At 52.0% G+C, this 15,598-nt stretch overlaps 1 protein-coding gene across 1 annotated transcript; it reads left to right on the top strand.

The window, feature by feature from the left end:
- The first annotated feature begins 924 nt into the window (after positions 1 to 924).
- Positions 925 to 14,731, top strand: LOC132078808 (adenosine deaminase-like). The gene is made up of 11 exons (XM_059481136.1): positions 925 to 1,000; positions 3,989 to 4,050; positions 7,185 to 7,307; positions 7,412 to 7,555; positions 8,326 to 8,441; positions 9,887 to 10,011; positions 10,862 to 10,933; positions 11,194 to 11,295; positions 11,978 to 12,045; positions 12,445 to 12,574; positions 12,973 to 14,731. The coding sequence occupies exons 1-11, from the start codon at positions 965 to 967 to the stop codon at positions 13,072 to 13,074; spliced, it is 1,080 nt and encodes a 359-aa protein (XP_059337119.1). The 5' UTR covers positions 925 to 964; the 3' UTR covers positions 13,075 to 14,731.
- Positions 14,732 to 15,598: the final 867 nt, after the last annotated feature.

Here is a 15,598-nt window from a genome sequence, read left to right as displayed (position 1 = left end):
AGGAGCTGTGGCCTGTGGTGTCCAATCCCTGCTGGGGGTTCATTGATAGGTGTGATGGGGGCTTTGCTGCCTTCTCCTGCTGCCAGCTTGGAAGGGAAGCCAGAGGGAAGCCTCTCCCTTGCCCAGCAGCCCAGTTGGATTTGTGGCTCCAGGTTGTTCCAACCTCCCCTGTCCTTTTCCCTTCAGTAACACAAGGGCTGTGTGCCACTGCTGGAGCAGCAATGCCATCACATCTCACCTTTCCAGGTGTTTATCAAAAGTAGTCACTTTTCTTTCCTGTCTCCTGGGTTTTGCACAGTTGGTTGATGCTCAGAGCCAAAGAGGGGCAGTCTGGGCTGCTGGGCTTCACCATCAGCGTGGGCAGGGGAGTGTTTGCCCCAAGGTTTTTGGGTTATTTAGTGCTTGGTTGGACTTTGACAGCTCTGGCATGCCCGTGTTCAGCTGGAAACGGCTGGGAGCATCCCTGTGCTCAGCAGCTCTGCAGATGAGGATGGGGCTGGACTAAGACAGTGCCCCTGGTCTTTCAGCAGTGACAGTGGCTGAGCTGGCTGTCACTTGCAGGGGGAACCTTTTTTAAGATCTAAGCCCATCATAAATATACTTCCTATTACTTTTGGAAAGCTGTTTTCAGGTGCCAGCAGCCCTGACACACAGCTGGTATTAACTACGGGGGGCAAGAGAAAGGGAACAGGTTTAAATATAGCTCCTGGGAAATAAACATTGGCATAACTTCCAAGATCAGTTTTACCCCTACTTTGCTGCTTGTAATTTTCCCTAAAAATGCAAAAGATAAACAGTTAATTCCAGCGTCTCCCCTCAGCCGAAGCCCTCCGTCGCCCTTTGCCTGCCCCGGGCCCGGCGTGCGCGGGGCGGGCCGGGGCGGGGCTGGCGGGGCCGGGCCAGCGGGGCGGGCGCGGAGCGGCGGCGGCGGCCGAGCGGCAGCAACTGCGGCGGCGGCGGCGGCATGGAGCAGGCACGGAGAATTTTTGAGGGACCCAAGGTGGGCTGGCGGCGCTGCCGGGGGCGCAGGGCCGGGAACGGGGCGTGCACCGGCACCGAGGCGCTGCGAACGGGAGCGGCGAACGCGGCGCGCCCGGGGCTGAAGTGCCGTGCCCGTGTCTGAGGGGCCGTGTCCGGTTCGGGGGTGCCGTGCCCGGCTCAGAGGTGCCGTGCCCGGTGCCGAGGCGGCTGCTCGTGCTCTCCGCAGCCCGGGGCTGCCACGGCCGGAGCTGCGGCCCGGCCGTGCCCTCGCTGGTGATGTGCCCCGGGACAGCCCTCGGTGCCCCCGCTGTCACCCCGCGGTCCCGGCCGGGCGCTGCCCTGGCCCGGCCCGGTGCTCCCCGCAGCCTGTGGTGCTGTTCAGATCCTTCAGCAGGTGTTGAGTTCCCAATACAATGTGTGTGCTCGTGCTTTCTCTAGAAATAAGTCAGAAGGTTTGGGGTGGGAGAGCACATGCACATGGAGCTGTGTTCTGAGGAACAGAGAGCTCTGGAAGAGCCACTGGGCTCCTGCATTCACCTGATTTCTGCTTGCTCAGGCATCGTCCCCTGGAGCCACAGCTCAGAGAAAACTCTTTCATCCTTATCTGGGTACTTTCCTTGGCTTAAGGCAAGGTCGTGTCACCCGTTTGTGCTTTGTTTACCCGAAACAAACACGCAGGAAGAGAGCTGCAATGTAATCTGCAGTGAGCAGCCTCCCACGGACCTGGACAGCCTCAGGGATTGCAAGCAAGGTGCCCAGGGCAGATGAGCTGCTGGGTTGTGCCTCTGCTGATTGCATCCTTATCTGGAGGCCTGTAGGCACTTCCATCTGCTCTTGGATGTCCTTTGGCCATCTAAACAGCATAGGAGAGTTCAAACTCTGCTCTCAAGCACTGGTCTGGGGGAAAAGCCAAAACTTTTGGGGTTGAACAGCATTGAACAAGGGTTCCTTAGGACACAGACCCCAAAAAAAGGCTGGCAGGGGACAAAGAGCCTGTTGCTGGTATTGGAGAGGCACTTGCTGCTTTACAAGCATCACACCTGCAGAAGAGGCGGGAGGAGGTGATTTCCATAGGTGAAGGTGCCATGGAATCTGCTTTCTCACTGATGGGAATGTCATGTTGGGATGTTCTTGCAGGAAACACTTGAAAAGTGTTTGAGGGAGAAGACCTCAACAGGTTCAGGTTGCTTTGTTTTTAAATCCAATGTGAGGAAATTTCAAGCCTGTAACTCCATCAGAAAGTCTTGAGGGCTGTTGAATACCTCAAGGAGTGGATCTTGCATGGTTTTGAAATATGAATTGGAGCTGAAGAGTGGAAAACATGCCAGGCATCTACATCTGGCAATGCAGACCATGTTTGTATGCTGTTATTTTATTTGCTGCTTTGCGGGACATTTAGTCCTCATAAGCAGAATTGCATAACTCAAGGAGAGGGGAAAGATCAGGTTTTGCCCTTCTTAAATCTTCCTCTGTGTAGATTGAGATGGTATCTTGAGGGTAGGAGCAGTGGCAGGGGTGTGCTTTTACAACTGCTGTCAGTGGTGGCTGTGGGTGTATCCATGACCCCTGGACCAGCTGATTGCCACCAGCAGTTTGATCCATGCTCAGCCTGCCCCACCTGCGTTTTGCACCCCAGCAGTGTTTGAGTGGCAGCTTGGTGGCCATCACGAGGAGGCGGCCTGAGCCCCAGCACTGTCCCTGCCCTGCCTTTTGCAGCAGGAGTGGCCAGTGGGAGCCCTGGCAGTGAGGCAGGTGCTGTGCCTGCAGGGCAGGTGTGCAGGGTGTGTGTGGGGATGGAGTGAGCTCCTGGGCATCCGTGCAGCCCCAGAGATGGGCACTGCCAGCCCTGTGCCAGGAGCTCACCTCACCTGCTCCTGGGCACTGGCAGGCACTGCTTACTCAGTTTTCTCCCAGCTCCTGGTAGTTATTGTTTGATAGCTGCCCTGACACCAGAGGGTTTGTGGGTTGTAATTAGTAACCCTGGGTAGGTCAGTTATCCATGCAAATATCCAGTCCTCTTCTGAATCCTACTCCTTTCTTACCCTTGGCATCTGCAGCTCTCATCTATGCAGGAAAATGCATGGGTGTTATAACTAAATGTCCATGATGTTATAACTTAAAGGAACCTTGTGTAGTAAGTTTCTAATCTCCAGTTTTTTGTAAAAATACAGTAAAATCAAATATGTACTTTGTAGGCTATTCTGTTACTTAAAAGAAAACAGTTCTGGAAAGATGGCTATCTAGCTGAAACATTTTACAGCTAATAGTTTCCTTCCCAGTTTGACTTCCAAATCACATTTGTCCTGTTCCTCCGAAAGCCCCAGCTGGCTAATGGGAAAAGCTTGCTTTTGCTTTTCTGGCTCTCTTTCTCCAAAATTCAAAGTTTCAGCAATAATGGGGAAATAGGGCTTCAGAGTGAAAAGACTTGAATTACTGTCCTATTTTTAATGGGTAAAAATTTAAGTGGTTTATTTTGAAACCTTGTTATCTCTATGGGGCAACTTGTTATCATTTTTTTACAGCACCTTTGTGACCCCTTGTGTAAGATTCGAGAGCCTCTAAACCCTGATAATGCCATGTAATTAACAACTCATCAGGAGCTGACTCTTGGAACTGAGGTCAAAGTTTTCATGTAATGACTCTTAGCAAATTAATTAGGGTTTGGCTTCCTGTGATTTCAGGGAGGAGGTGTGCTGGAAAGTTAAGATGTATGGAGTTTGCTTTTTTCACTCCTCCTGAACTCTAAGTAAGGATAGGGCAGTTCCTCAAAATTACTGGAAACAGGATAAATTTCAAAAGATTCATTAAATGTGTGAGCTGCAGCAAAATACTTAGGCAATACATAGATACTGAAATATAAACTTCATAATGATTATATTTCAAAAATGTGGATGTGTCATGACTTTGTCCCTGTATTGGGTACATTCATACCCATGTGAGCACCAGTTACTTCTGTCTGAATTATTGTTGCAGCTCAAGAGTGCCTGACCCATTTCTCCCATTACAGGTAGAGCTTCACGTCCACCTGGATGGAGCCATCAGACCAGAGACCATCCTGTACTTTGGCAAGTGAGTTGTGGGGGGACATCAGCTCTGGGAGCTGCAGTGCAAAGGCATCCTCCCTTCTGCTGCTGCTGTCTGTGATAGAGGAGCTGCTGAGGCAGCAAACCTGGCTGCTGCTGCTTCTGTCTCTGCCCAGACCTGCACAGTGTGAGGACACTGAGCACACCCCAAAAGACAGGGGGGCTTCCCAGGCAGCAGGAATGGGACTGAGGTGGGTTTGGGAGCTGGGCAGGCTCAGAGAAGCACCATGAGAAAAGTCCAGAAGATGTCTCATAAAGAGCTGCCTGCCTTTGAAATGTACCCAGGATACAGCAGAGGTGCTGCAGTCTGATTTCTTTTTCCACACTCCTCATCACAAAGCCAAGTGGAATGGCAGCAGGCTGGGAGTGTTGTGTTGGTGGTGCTGCAGCTGCTACATGGTTTGGGAGAAAAAGCCAGCTTGGGTGGCCTTGCCAGCCCTGCTGCCATGTGCATTTGAATCCCAGGCTGTGTGCCTGGTGTCAGCAGGCAGGGAGTCTCACTGGTGTGGGGCTGGCCCAGGGAAGCACCTGGCAGGGGTTCAGAGAGAGGTTGTTTCCCTGACAGAGCCCACGTGCATCTTCCTTCAGTGTGGGTTGTGTGGGAAGCACGGGGTGAATGATTAACCTGTGCCAGGGCCTGGCTCCACATTTGTAAGCAAAACAAACAAGATTTCCTCCAGCTGTCACTGATACCCTCACACCAAGAAGGTGGCAATGGTAAGGATTTCAGTAAATGGCTCTTAGGCACAGCTCTGGTATTTTGGGAAGGAAGTCAGTTCTGATATTTTGGGGAGGAGAATGGGGAGTTGTTCTAGCATCCTGTGAGCCCAGCAGATTCCAAGGCAGTGCAGTCCTAGGGAGGACTATTCTTTCTGGAGGGCCTGGCCATAGTTTTTACTGCTTTGTCAAAGAAAGGAGGGTGGGTCATGGCTGTCCATCCCATTTTCTTGCTGGAGGCAGCCATGGTGAGCTCAGGGTTCCTGCTGCTGGGCTGCAGGGCTGGAACTCAGCTCCAAGTGAACAGAAGAGCTGGTGCTGACTCCCTGGGGCAGTGCTGGGTCCCTCTGCCTGCAAACAGAAAATGCCAGTGTAGTCCCCTAGGGGAATTGCAGGAGCCCTGACACCCAGGAGACACTGGCTGTCTGAGGATCCTGTGCCAGGATCGTTTCTCAGGGCAGAAACCTTCATTGCCTGAGCGTGTGCTGAGTTCCCTCTTATTTTTAAACAGCCCTGGCACCCCCTGAGCTGCCAGCCCTGGGGTGGAGCAAGGCTGTGCTATTCATGGGCTCTGAAACTTGCACTCACACACAAACCTCTGGGGCAGTGCAGAAGGCTGTAGGGGACTGACTGCCTTCATAACCTCACCCTGGGCACAGAATGCTGCTTGTGGTCTATTTTTAAAGGTAAAGAGCTGGACATAATTTTGCTGGGTGGTGTTTGACCATGTAGGCAGCAGCCCAAGCTGCTGGGATGCACAGGCCCCCGTGGGCAGTGCACTGCTGAACTGAGCTGTTTGTAGAAACCTTGTCTCCAATTCTGTCAGGTCTGGGTCAGCCTTTGCATCATTCCTGCTCAGCCAGAGGGCTCAGAGGTGTGACAGACCCCTCGTGGGGCCTGGGTGTCCCCAGGAGAGGTGCCCTTTTTGTGGTGGCATGGTGTGCATGGTGCTGCCCGTGGCTGGAGGGAGCTCTGGGCAGGACACTGAGGTGGCAGTGAGGACAAACACATTCCTCCCTGGCCACTTTGCTGCAAGAAGGATCCCACCTACAAGGAGGGGCAGCAGCAGCCCCAAAAGCCAAACTGGCATGATGCACCAGATGTCCCCATGCAGAGGCATGGTTCCATTGTGGATCATTGCAAAGCACTGCCACTGGTGCCTGCAGGAAGGCACTGCCTCAGCAAGCACATGGAGCAGGTCAGGGACGTGGCTTTGCTGTAGGAAACTTTGCTGGGGCAGGTGGAGGAAGGTGCAGGTCGGTGCCTGGAGCAGAGACTGAGGTGTCAGTGCCATGGAAAGGGCAAGGCAGGGAGGAAAACCGATGCCTTGGCAGCAGTGAGTGTTCCCTGCAACTTAATCTGAGCAGATTGCATGTGAGGGCTGAGCATGGGGCTGCTTTCCTTGCTGCCTGAGTGGGGCAGGAGCAATATTTTCCAAGGCCAGGAGCAGGGTCCTTTGCACTGTGTCCCTGCATGGCTCATGGGGATGGCTGCTGGCAGGGCAGCACTGCAGCTGGCTCTGATGTTTTGTCTCTGTTAGCAGAGCTCTCACATAAATCAGCTGTAATTCATTGTGGCAGGAAAAAGGATTAAAAACAAATGTCTGGTTATTATTCCAAATTTGTTTTGGCTTGTGCAGGGTACCAGAGGGTGGGGAGATGGCAAAGCTTGCCCAGAGAGCTGCAGCACCCTTGGCTGGCAGCTCCCTGCTGTATCTCAGCTGTCCCCACGCAAGGAACACCTTCACCCACTCAGAATTCCAGCTGCTCCTGGGAAAGGTGGCTCTTCCCTCTTGGAAGCATTTACGTGGGGATTAGTGTGTCTGTCGCTTCAGTGAGAGCAGTTGTTGCCCTTTGTTCCTGCGTGGGAGCTGTTCCTGCCACAGGAGATGCCACCAGGATGCTGGGCTCAGGAAGCGGCTCCCTGTCAGGAGCTGCTGGCACTAAACCCATGGGCCACAACACTTCTGCCTGTGTGATCCGAGGTCCTGGAGCATCTCCTTGATTTTTTAATCCTTTGAGCCTGCATAAGTGGAAATTAACTCTTCTGAAGAATTTTGGCAATTCTGCTGCGAGGTCTAGGACGTGCCAAGAAATAATCCAGAGCCCCTTTAGATGAACTCCTTCTTAAGCTTAAAATGTGCCCTGGCTGTGTTCCTGCTGGGTCAGCCTGGGCTTGTATTTGGGTTTGTTTGTGCTTTGCCTGTGTTTTGGCTTGCCTTCCTCTCTGCTGAGGTTCAGGGCTCCATCTGTGAGGAGCTTTTGGAAGGACAGGGTGTGCTGGATCTTTCCTGTGAGGAAGTGATGGTTGATGCTGCCAGCTTTGGATGCAGTTGGTGTGTACAATGGACTTATTAAAAATGGGATAACCTTCCCTGTCAGTAACATGTGGCTTTGTTTCCAGGAAAAGAGGCATCCCTCTCCCTGGGAACACTGTTGAGGAGCTCCTGAAGTATGTGAGCTATGACACACCACTGACACTCCCCCAGTTTCTAGAGAAATTTAATTACTACATGCCTGCCATTGCGTAAGTACCCTGCTTTCTGGTTTTGCCCCTCAACCCCTGTCAGGATCAGCCTTGGAGGTGCCCTGTGTGTCCTGAGAGTGACAGTGGCACTGCCATCCCTGCAGGGGTGACCGTGAGGCGGTGAGGAGAATTGCCTACGAGTTTGTGGAGACCAAAGCCAAGGAAGGAGTCGCCTACGTGGAGGTCCGGTACAGCCCTCACTTCCTGGCCAACTCTGGTGTGGATCCCATCCCCTGGGGACAAGCTGAGTGAGTGATCCTGGGGAGCTGGGAGCTGCTGGGTGGGCATGGAGAAGGCATCCCCATGCCAGTCAGCCACTGGCCTTCAAAGGCTGCAGTAGCAAACCTCCTTCCTCCTCCATGCAGTGAGAGCCAGCATGCCTCCACCTCTACCATCAACAGGGTTTTTCACCTTGAACACCTCTGTGTGCTGCAGTGTTTTAATGTCGCTTGCTCTGGGCACTGAGTTCTGTGCTCAACTTTCAGGCTGAAGCCCTTCCCTGTGAGAGGGAAAGGAATGTGCCCATAGGGACTGCCTGACCACAGAATGGGAGTTTGAGCTGGCAGAGGTGGTGGCTGGTGTTGGAGGGGGCTGCTGCTCTGATGCCTTCCTCTCATGACATCCCCTCTGTGGTATGTGCCTCCCATTAAATCAGTGCTGGGCTCTGGGGCCCCTGCAGAGTGTGCTGTGGTGGGTGCAGAGCCCTGGGCTTGCAGAGAATTGTGTGCCCCAATGAGATGCTCTGGCAAAGAGGGGATTCCTCTGCTCAGGCAGGATGGACACCCAGTTCCCCAAGGCCTTTTAAATCTTGGTGTCATCTGTGCCTGCTGCAGTGGCACAGGGGTTACACCTGTACCAGGTGCATGTGGCTGTGGCAGGGCTGTAAAAGGGCTCTGGGTGGTCTCACTGGGAAAGTGGAACCTGGGGCAGCCTGTCCTCCTGTGGGGCTGCTGGGCTGGACCTGCCTGCCTCCCTGGCAAGTGTGTGGCCTCGTGCTGATGGCTTTTCTTCCCTGCAGGGGGGACCTCACTCCAGATGAAGTGGTTCAGCTCGTAAATCAGGGACTGAAGGATGGAGAGAGGGATTTCCACATCAAAGCCAGGTCTATTCTATGCTGCATGAGCCATATGCCAAGTAATGTATTGCAGCTGCCCTGCTGCTCTGCTCCCTTCCCTGAGGGGTGGGGGGGATGTCCCTGGGGCTGGGGCCCTGCAGGATATAGGGAGAGCCCCAGTCTGTGGGGCTGGTGCAGCACCAGACAGTGCTGGGGGTCTCTGCTTCTTTCACTGTAGGACAAAGCTCTGCTGGATGCAGGAGTGGGTTCTGTGGGTACAACCAGTGTCTGAACTGGTTGTGTCTTGCTAGAGGGACAAAAGGGGCTCCTCAGTGCTCTCCTGGGGCAGCTGTGGTCTCTGCTCCCTGCCCAAAGGCCAGGAGCACTCAAGGTTGTGTGCAGCCTGCACTGCCCTGCAGGAGGGATTGCTGCTGCAACCAGCAGAGGTGGCATTCTCATACCTGTGTCCCAGCTGATACCCAGAACCAATGGTGTGCTTGATGAAAGTCTTTAGCAGTGCATTCAGGATGTGCTGCACACTGAGAAGCCACCCTGTAATTAATGAACTGATGAGAGAAAGGCAGAGATACCAGCCAGAACTGACTCATATTAAATTTGTTAATAAAATAATGTGTCTAACCAAGAAAGTTGGAAAATAGTGGAAAAAAATAGGTGATGAAGTTGCACACATCATCCTGGTGTGTTCATATGATTTGGGGATTTTCTGTACACAGCAGGTGCCTGTTAATTATTAACACAACTGTTTCTCTCTGTTTCTTGGCCTTCTGCAGGGGTTAAGTGCTATGTGAGCTGGTAGATGCAGTTTCTCTCTCAGAGGTTATCTATCCTAATCACAGAGAGCTCTCAAGCAGTTGTTGGCCACTTGTTAGTCTCTTTTTCCCTGCTGGCAAATAGATAAAACTTCAGCTCCTTCCTGTCAGGAATAGAATCCTTGGGAGAGTCAAGGATGCACCAGGGCAGGGATGGCTGCAGCACAGGGCCCCCCAGAGACCCCTCCCAGCCCAATCTCCTCCCTGACACAGCTCATCAGGTGGGGCAGTTCCTGCCTTTACCCTCACCCTGCCCAGCCAGGGAGGGGATGAGAGCTCAGGAGTTGGGGGATTTCTCCAACACATCATGTTACAGCCCCAGCACAGTGCAGTTCATCTTAACCTCCAGCAACTGCAGCAGTCACCACTGCTTGGAATTTTTTAAATTAATTTTCCCCTGCTTGAAGTGAGCAGAAAAACAGGATGGGAGCAGTTTTATAGCTGGTGAATGCATTTAATTTCCCTTTCACTGACAACAGACTGATCAGTTGACAGTTTTTATCTGCCTGAAGATCACAGAGATGACAGACCTTCCTAGGAGTTTGCTAGCTTTCGTTTTGAGCATCAAATTTTGGGAAAGACTAAAGAAAATAGCTGTAGCCTTCTAGTTATAGAACCAGGATTTGTTTAGAAAGATGCTGCAAGTGTGGCCCTAATGAATGCTTCCTCCTGAATGCTGCTGCTGCCTCTCCCAGGCTGGTCTCCAGAAGTGGTGGAGCTCTGCAAGAAGTACCAGAATGACTCTGTGGTGGCTGTTGACCTGGCTGGAGATGGGACCCTGAAGGTGGAGGATTATGCTGAGCATAAGAGGGCTTATGAGGTTTGTGGAATAAGTTTTAAAAAGAAGTTACTAGAAGAATATATATTGAGGGGATGTGTGTGAAGGGATGCTTTTCAAACTGCAAACAGCTGGGACAGGTTAAAAATTTGTTGCAGTTATTAAAAACATTCAGTTACATAGAAAAAGCATTTGTTTATATTTCCTAAGTGATTAATGGCAGGCATCATTGCTAAAACATGGCCTCAGAGCTGGGACTTGGCACTCTGTGAGTGTGACATGAATTCCATGGAGCCCAAATCAACCCCCACTCCTCTGCTGTTGGCTCCTGGGGCTTGGTGAAACCACAGCCAGGGGTGGAAGAGACTGGCCTTTCCAGTCTGGCAGAAATCACTGAGGAGCAGAGCAGAAACTGCACATTTGCAGGGCTTTTATCTGATCATCTCAAGTGCAAACACTGGAATGGCTTCAGGAGCCTGATCCCAGGCTCTCCCCAAACCTCAGCCTTTGCAGTGGCTCCAAGGGAAGGGAAAGCCTCTCTGCCAAAAATGTAGAAGTTCCATATCATGGAACTGCTGCAAGTTTCATGCAGAAAGGCAGGTGGGTGGAGAAGAGGAGCTCAGAGCTTGCTGCTGTCTGGAGAGGAGGCAGTGGTGAACTCAGCCAGAGTAAAAAGCCCGTGAAGAGCCTGGCTGGGCTCCAGTGGAAGATAACCAGGATTTTTAAGTCTCTCTGTGTGTGACATACAGAGCTCTTGCAGCCCTTGGAGTGTAAGGCTCGTGATCTGTGGGCCCTTGGCACAGGAGCCTTGCAGTGAGAGCAGTGCCAGCCCAGAGCTGGGTGTCCTTGCTGCAGGGGATGGCACAGGAGGATGTTGTCCCTTGTTTTGCAGGAAGCTGAGAGGTGTGGGATCCATCGCACCGTCCATGCTGGGGAGGCTGGCCCGGCTGCCATGGTCAAGGAGGTATGAGGAGCTCCTGCCTCAGGGCACAGAGGGACAGGCTGTGACATGCACTGCCCAGGGCACAGAGGCATCCAAGTTGTCCCCAAATCCATAGCAGAGGGAACCCTGGGGACATGGGCACAGATCTGACGTGATGGCTGGAAAGGGACATGCCAGGGGCCAGCTCGGGGGTGTGGCTGTACCTGCAGTGGGTTGGGGGCTCTGGGCAGGCAGGGCTGAGCTGTGGCTGAGGCTCTGAGTGCTTCTCCTGTGCTCTCTAGGCAGTTTATGTCCTGAAGACCGAGCGTGTTGGCCATGGGTACCACGTCCTGGAGGACCCTGAGCTCTACAAGCAGCTGCTGAAAACAAAGATGCATTTTGAGGTAAGGATGTGCCATGGGACTGTGACAGCCAGGGAGGTGCTGAGTGGAAAACAAGCACTCACTCAGGCTGTGCTACAGCCAGGGACAGGACCTGACACCCAGGTGCTGACCATGCGTTCAGTGGTGTTGTGTTTATGCCCAAAGCTGCACAGGAAAAATGTTGGGGACAAACCTGTGTGTCTGCTGGGAGCACTGGTGTGCACAGCAGCTTGTGGGAGGGATGTGGCAGAGAGAATGGATCTTTGTGTGGCCATGGATGAATTCTGGAGGGCTTATTCACTGATTTATACACAAATCAGGCTGCTGTACAAGAGCAAGTCAGGTAGGAGGGTGGGAATGCCTGGGAGTTACAGTGCACATAAGGATTTATTTTGCTTTTCCCGAGAATGGAGATATCCACTAATAGAGGGAATATGTACTTAATGCAGGTGGTTTTGTAGCTGTGAGTGGCACAGGGCTGGTGACTGACTGGCCATGGGGAGCATCCCACAGCCCTGTCACAGTGCTGTGGCTCCTTGCATCCCTCTCCTGGGACACGCAGTGGTCTGTCAGAGCAGTGCTGAGGGGCAGCTGTGAACAGAGCTCTGATCTGGTTTTACCAGTGCTGAGCTATCTGTGTCCACAGCTGGGGTTCAGATCCATGTGGTTGATTCTGGTTTTCCTACTCAATTTCCCCAAACAGGTCTGCCCTTGGTCCAGTTATCTCACTGGAGCGTGTCCTCCGGACTTCACCAAACACCCTGTAATACAGTAAGACTTCTCAATTATGTGACATATCAAATAACCAGGATTGAGGTTGTTACAGCTGTTTTATCGCTTTACAAAGCTAAGGCACAGTGTCCTAATTATGTAGGACAATGTGGCACATCCATGTACCTGGGCATGGGAGAGCCTGGTGCAGCTGGAGGGATGTGGGGGTCCCTTGGGGAGGCTCTCCTGTCCCTCCTGCCCTGCTCTGAGCTATGGGGCACGAGAAGCTACAGCCCAGCCACTCCTGGCAGGTCAGTGCAGAGCCATGAGGGGACAAGCTGAGCCTTGTGCTTTTCTCCAGCAGTCCCAAAGTCTTTGCTTTTGCTGCATTTTACCCTGAGAACTGCGCAGTATCACAGCCAGTGGTCTGCCCACCAGTTCAACCTGATTTCCTTGCAGATTTAAGAAGGATCATGCCAACTATTCTCTAAACACTGATGACCCCCTCATCTTCAACTCCACCCTTGACAAGGACTATAGCATTGTGAAGGAACACATGGGATTCACTGAAGAGGAGTTCAAGAGAGTTGTAAGTCAGCCTTGGCTGGGTGCTCTGCTGGTGTCTCAGTGCAGCCAGAACAACCTGCTGGTTTTATTTATAAGCTGAAGAGTTTTTAATGGGAAGCAGAAAATTCCGCTCTGGCCTTGTAAGCAGGAAAGTAGGACCAGGCTCAAAGTACATCTCCCAAAAATTCCTGAGTATTTAAAGGCCTTTGCTTTGTGCTGGTCTCATTTCTCCTGGGACTGCTGCTAGTGATGGGCCAGAGCAGTTGGCATCAAATAAGGCTATGGCAATGAACCTGAGTGTGGAAACTTTACACCCTCCCTTGCCTGTTGCTGCTCAGAGCCAGGTGCTGGGATGTGCACAGCTGTGTGTTCATGTCTGATGTGTCCTAATGTCCCTGTGTTCCCCCTCTGCCTCCTCAGAACATCAATGCAGCCCAGTCCAGCTTCTTGCCCGAGAAGGAAAAGCAGGAGCTGCTCAGCAAGCTGTATGAAGCCTATGGGATGGTCCCCAATGCATCCTGAGCTGTCCCTGGAGCCAGCCTGGAGTGGGGCCCTCTGCAGAAGAGCCTGGCTCTCCTCTGTGCCAGTGGGAGCACTGGCAGGGGGTGCCCAGAGCCAGCCTCTGTTCCTGGCAGCCCTGTGCTGACCCTCACAGTGCCCATCAGAATCAGACCATCAATCACACACCCACCTGTAGCCCACAGTGTCTCTCCTGAATGGATCTCCAGCTTCCTGTGCTGCTGCTGTGTGAGCAGACTGGCTCTGCCTGCTGGCCTGCCTCCCTTCTCCATCTGCTGGGCTTTCTGTGCTGCAAATGCAAACAGAACAACCTCCCTTAGGGGTTTTTTCCTTCCTCTTTCCCTGTTTTACCTGTCCTGTCCCACTGACCTGCCTGGCCCTTGCCTCAGTGCTGAAATATCCACTTTGAGCTCTGGCTGTGGCCTGGGTTAATTCACCTTTCCAGGGCAGAGGTGTGCTAGTGCTGGCAGCCCTTTCAGACACAGAGGCTTTATTCTTGTCCCTGTGGGTGGGAGGGCCTGGTCACAGCTCTATTTACCCAGGGTTAGTCTTGTACTAACAAGACTGGAACAAGAACAAGCTGCAAGCTGCTGCCCCTGCCAGTGCACAATTCCAAAGGGCATTTAAAACAAAATACAATTTTGTTTTGCATCCATTCTTGCAGAGAGCTCCCATGTATCAGGCCTGCCAATGTCACTGCTGCAGAGTGCACACCTTGGGCTCAGGCCCCAGCCGTGCTCACAGCTGGCCATGACCATGCTTGCACACGCAGGGGAAGTTGGAACATAATTTTACCACTTCAGGCCAAAATCTGCCTTCTGGGATCTTCCCCACTTTTTTAATCTTGGAGAACTCCTGTGAACTGCAGTTTGATCTTCCTCTTACCTTTGTTTAGGGCTTGGAAAAAACATGATTGATTGCCAGGTTTAACAATTCTGCCCTCCTTCTGGTTTGACTCAATCATAAGGCACTCTTAATGCTGAATAAGTAAATTAACTTGGACCCAATGTCACACATTGAGTCAGGTCCCATCTGATTGCTTCTCTCACTCAATTATGACACTGGCTAGAAGTCAGATCTTCAGTTTGGTGTAGAATTTATACAGAGAAACTCACCAAAATTTCCTTAGTGATTTTATGGCATTAGAGTGTTTTTACTCAATAAGCAATAGAGCTCCAGAGAAGAAGAGACCATTGCTTTCTTACCTGAGTGTGTGGTGTGCTTTAGCATCCCAGGGCTCTGCCAAGATGCTCACTCCAAAGATTCTGTACCAAAAGTTTGCCTTTGCAAAGGGGCCATGGTCAGCATTGCCACGGACAGCCCATGGACTGGCCCAGTCCCTACAGCAAGGATGGTGTGCTGGGAGTGTTTCCATTCTTTCTGGGCTTCCATGCTGGTCTTCAGAGTAAAACACTCATCTCTGAAGTACGTGGTGCATATAGACACATAGATAATAAATGAACGTGAGAGAGCGATTTTCTTACTTTTATAAAGCAAAAGATAAAGTATCACTTTTAAGGATGTGATTGTGGTAAGAAACAGGTGTTGGGTCATTTTTCTCCAACAATTGTTTCTGAAGAAGAGTTGCTTGTTTGGATTCTGGACAGTTTAGATTGTTAATCCTGTTTAATAAAATAACAAATTTGTATTAAAAGAGAAATCCTTGTGCCTTTCTGTCCAAGGGTGACTGTTAGGAGCTGTGGCCTGTGGTGTCCAATCCCTGCTGGGGGTTCATTGATAGGTGTGATGGGGGCTTTGCTGCCTTCTCCTGCTGCCAGCTTGGAAGGGAAGCCAGAGGGAAGCCTCTCCCTTGCCCAGCAGCCCAGTTGGATTTGTGGCTCCAGGTTGTTCCAACCTCCCCTGTCCTTTTCCCTTCAGTAACACAAGGGCTGTGTGCCACTGCTGGAGCAGCAATGCCATCACATCTCACCTTTCCAGGTGTTTATCAAAAGTAGTCACTTTTCTTTCCTGTCTCCTGGGTTTTGCACAGTTGGTTGATGCTCAGAGCCAAAGAGGGGCAGTCTGGGCTGCTGGGCTTCACCATCAGCGTGGGCAGGGGAGTGTTTGCCCCAAGGTTTTTGGGTTATTTAGTGCTTGGTTGGACTTTGACAGCTCTGGCATGCCCGTGTTCAGCTGGAAACGGCTGGGAGCATCCCTGTGCTCAGCAGCTCTGCAGATGAGGATGGGGCTGGACTAAGACAGTGCCCCTGGTCTTTCAGCAGTGACAGTGGCTGAGCTGGCTGTCACTTGCAGGGGGAACCTGATGCCTCTCACCCAGTCCCTGAGAGAAGCTGGCCAACAGCTCCCTACTCCTCTGCCTAAATATAATTCTGAAACAGATATTTTCTGACCAGGGAGAGCTAAGATTAGCCCACATTTGACTGTTGGAGGTCTGTGTGGTTCTCAGTCCTTCTGCTCTGCCTTTCAGCTCTGTGTATGTGTCAACATGAGGCAAAATTACTGTTCTGTGGTAAGGAGAGCTGGAAATGGGGCTTAAAGCCACAGCTGTGCAGTCAGCCAGGTCCGG

The sequence above is a fragment of the Ammospiza nelsoni genome, chromosome 12 (genome assembly GCF_027579445.1).
Source record: "Ammospiza nelsoni isolate bAmmNel1 chromosome 12, bAmmNel1.pri, whole genome shotgun sequence".
Lineage (NCBI taxonomy): Eukaryota > Metazoa > Chordata > Aves > Passeriformes > Passerellidae > Ammospiza > Ammospiza nelsoni.
This window is presented reverse-complemented; position numbering and strand designations above follow the sequence as displayed.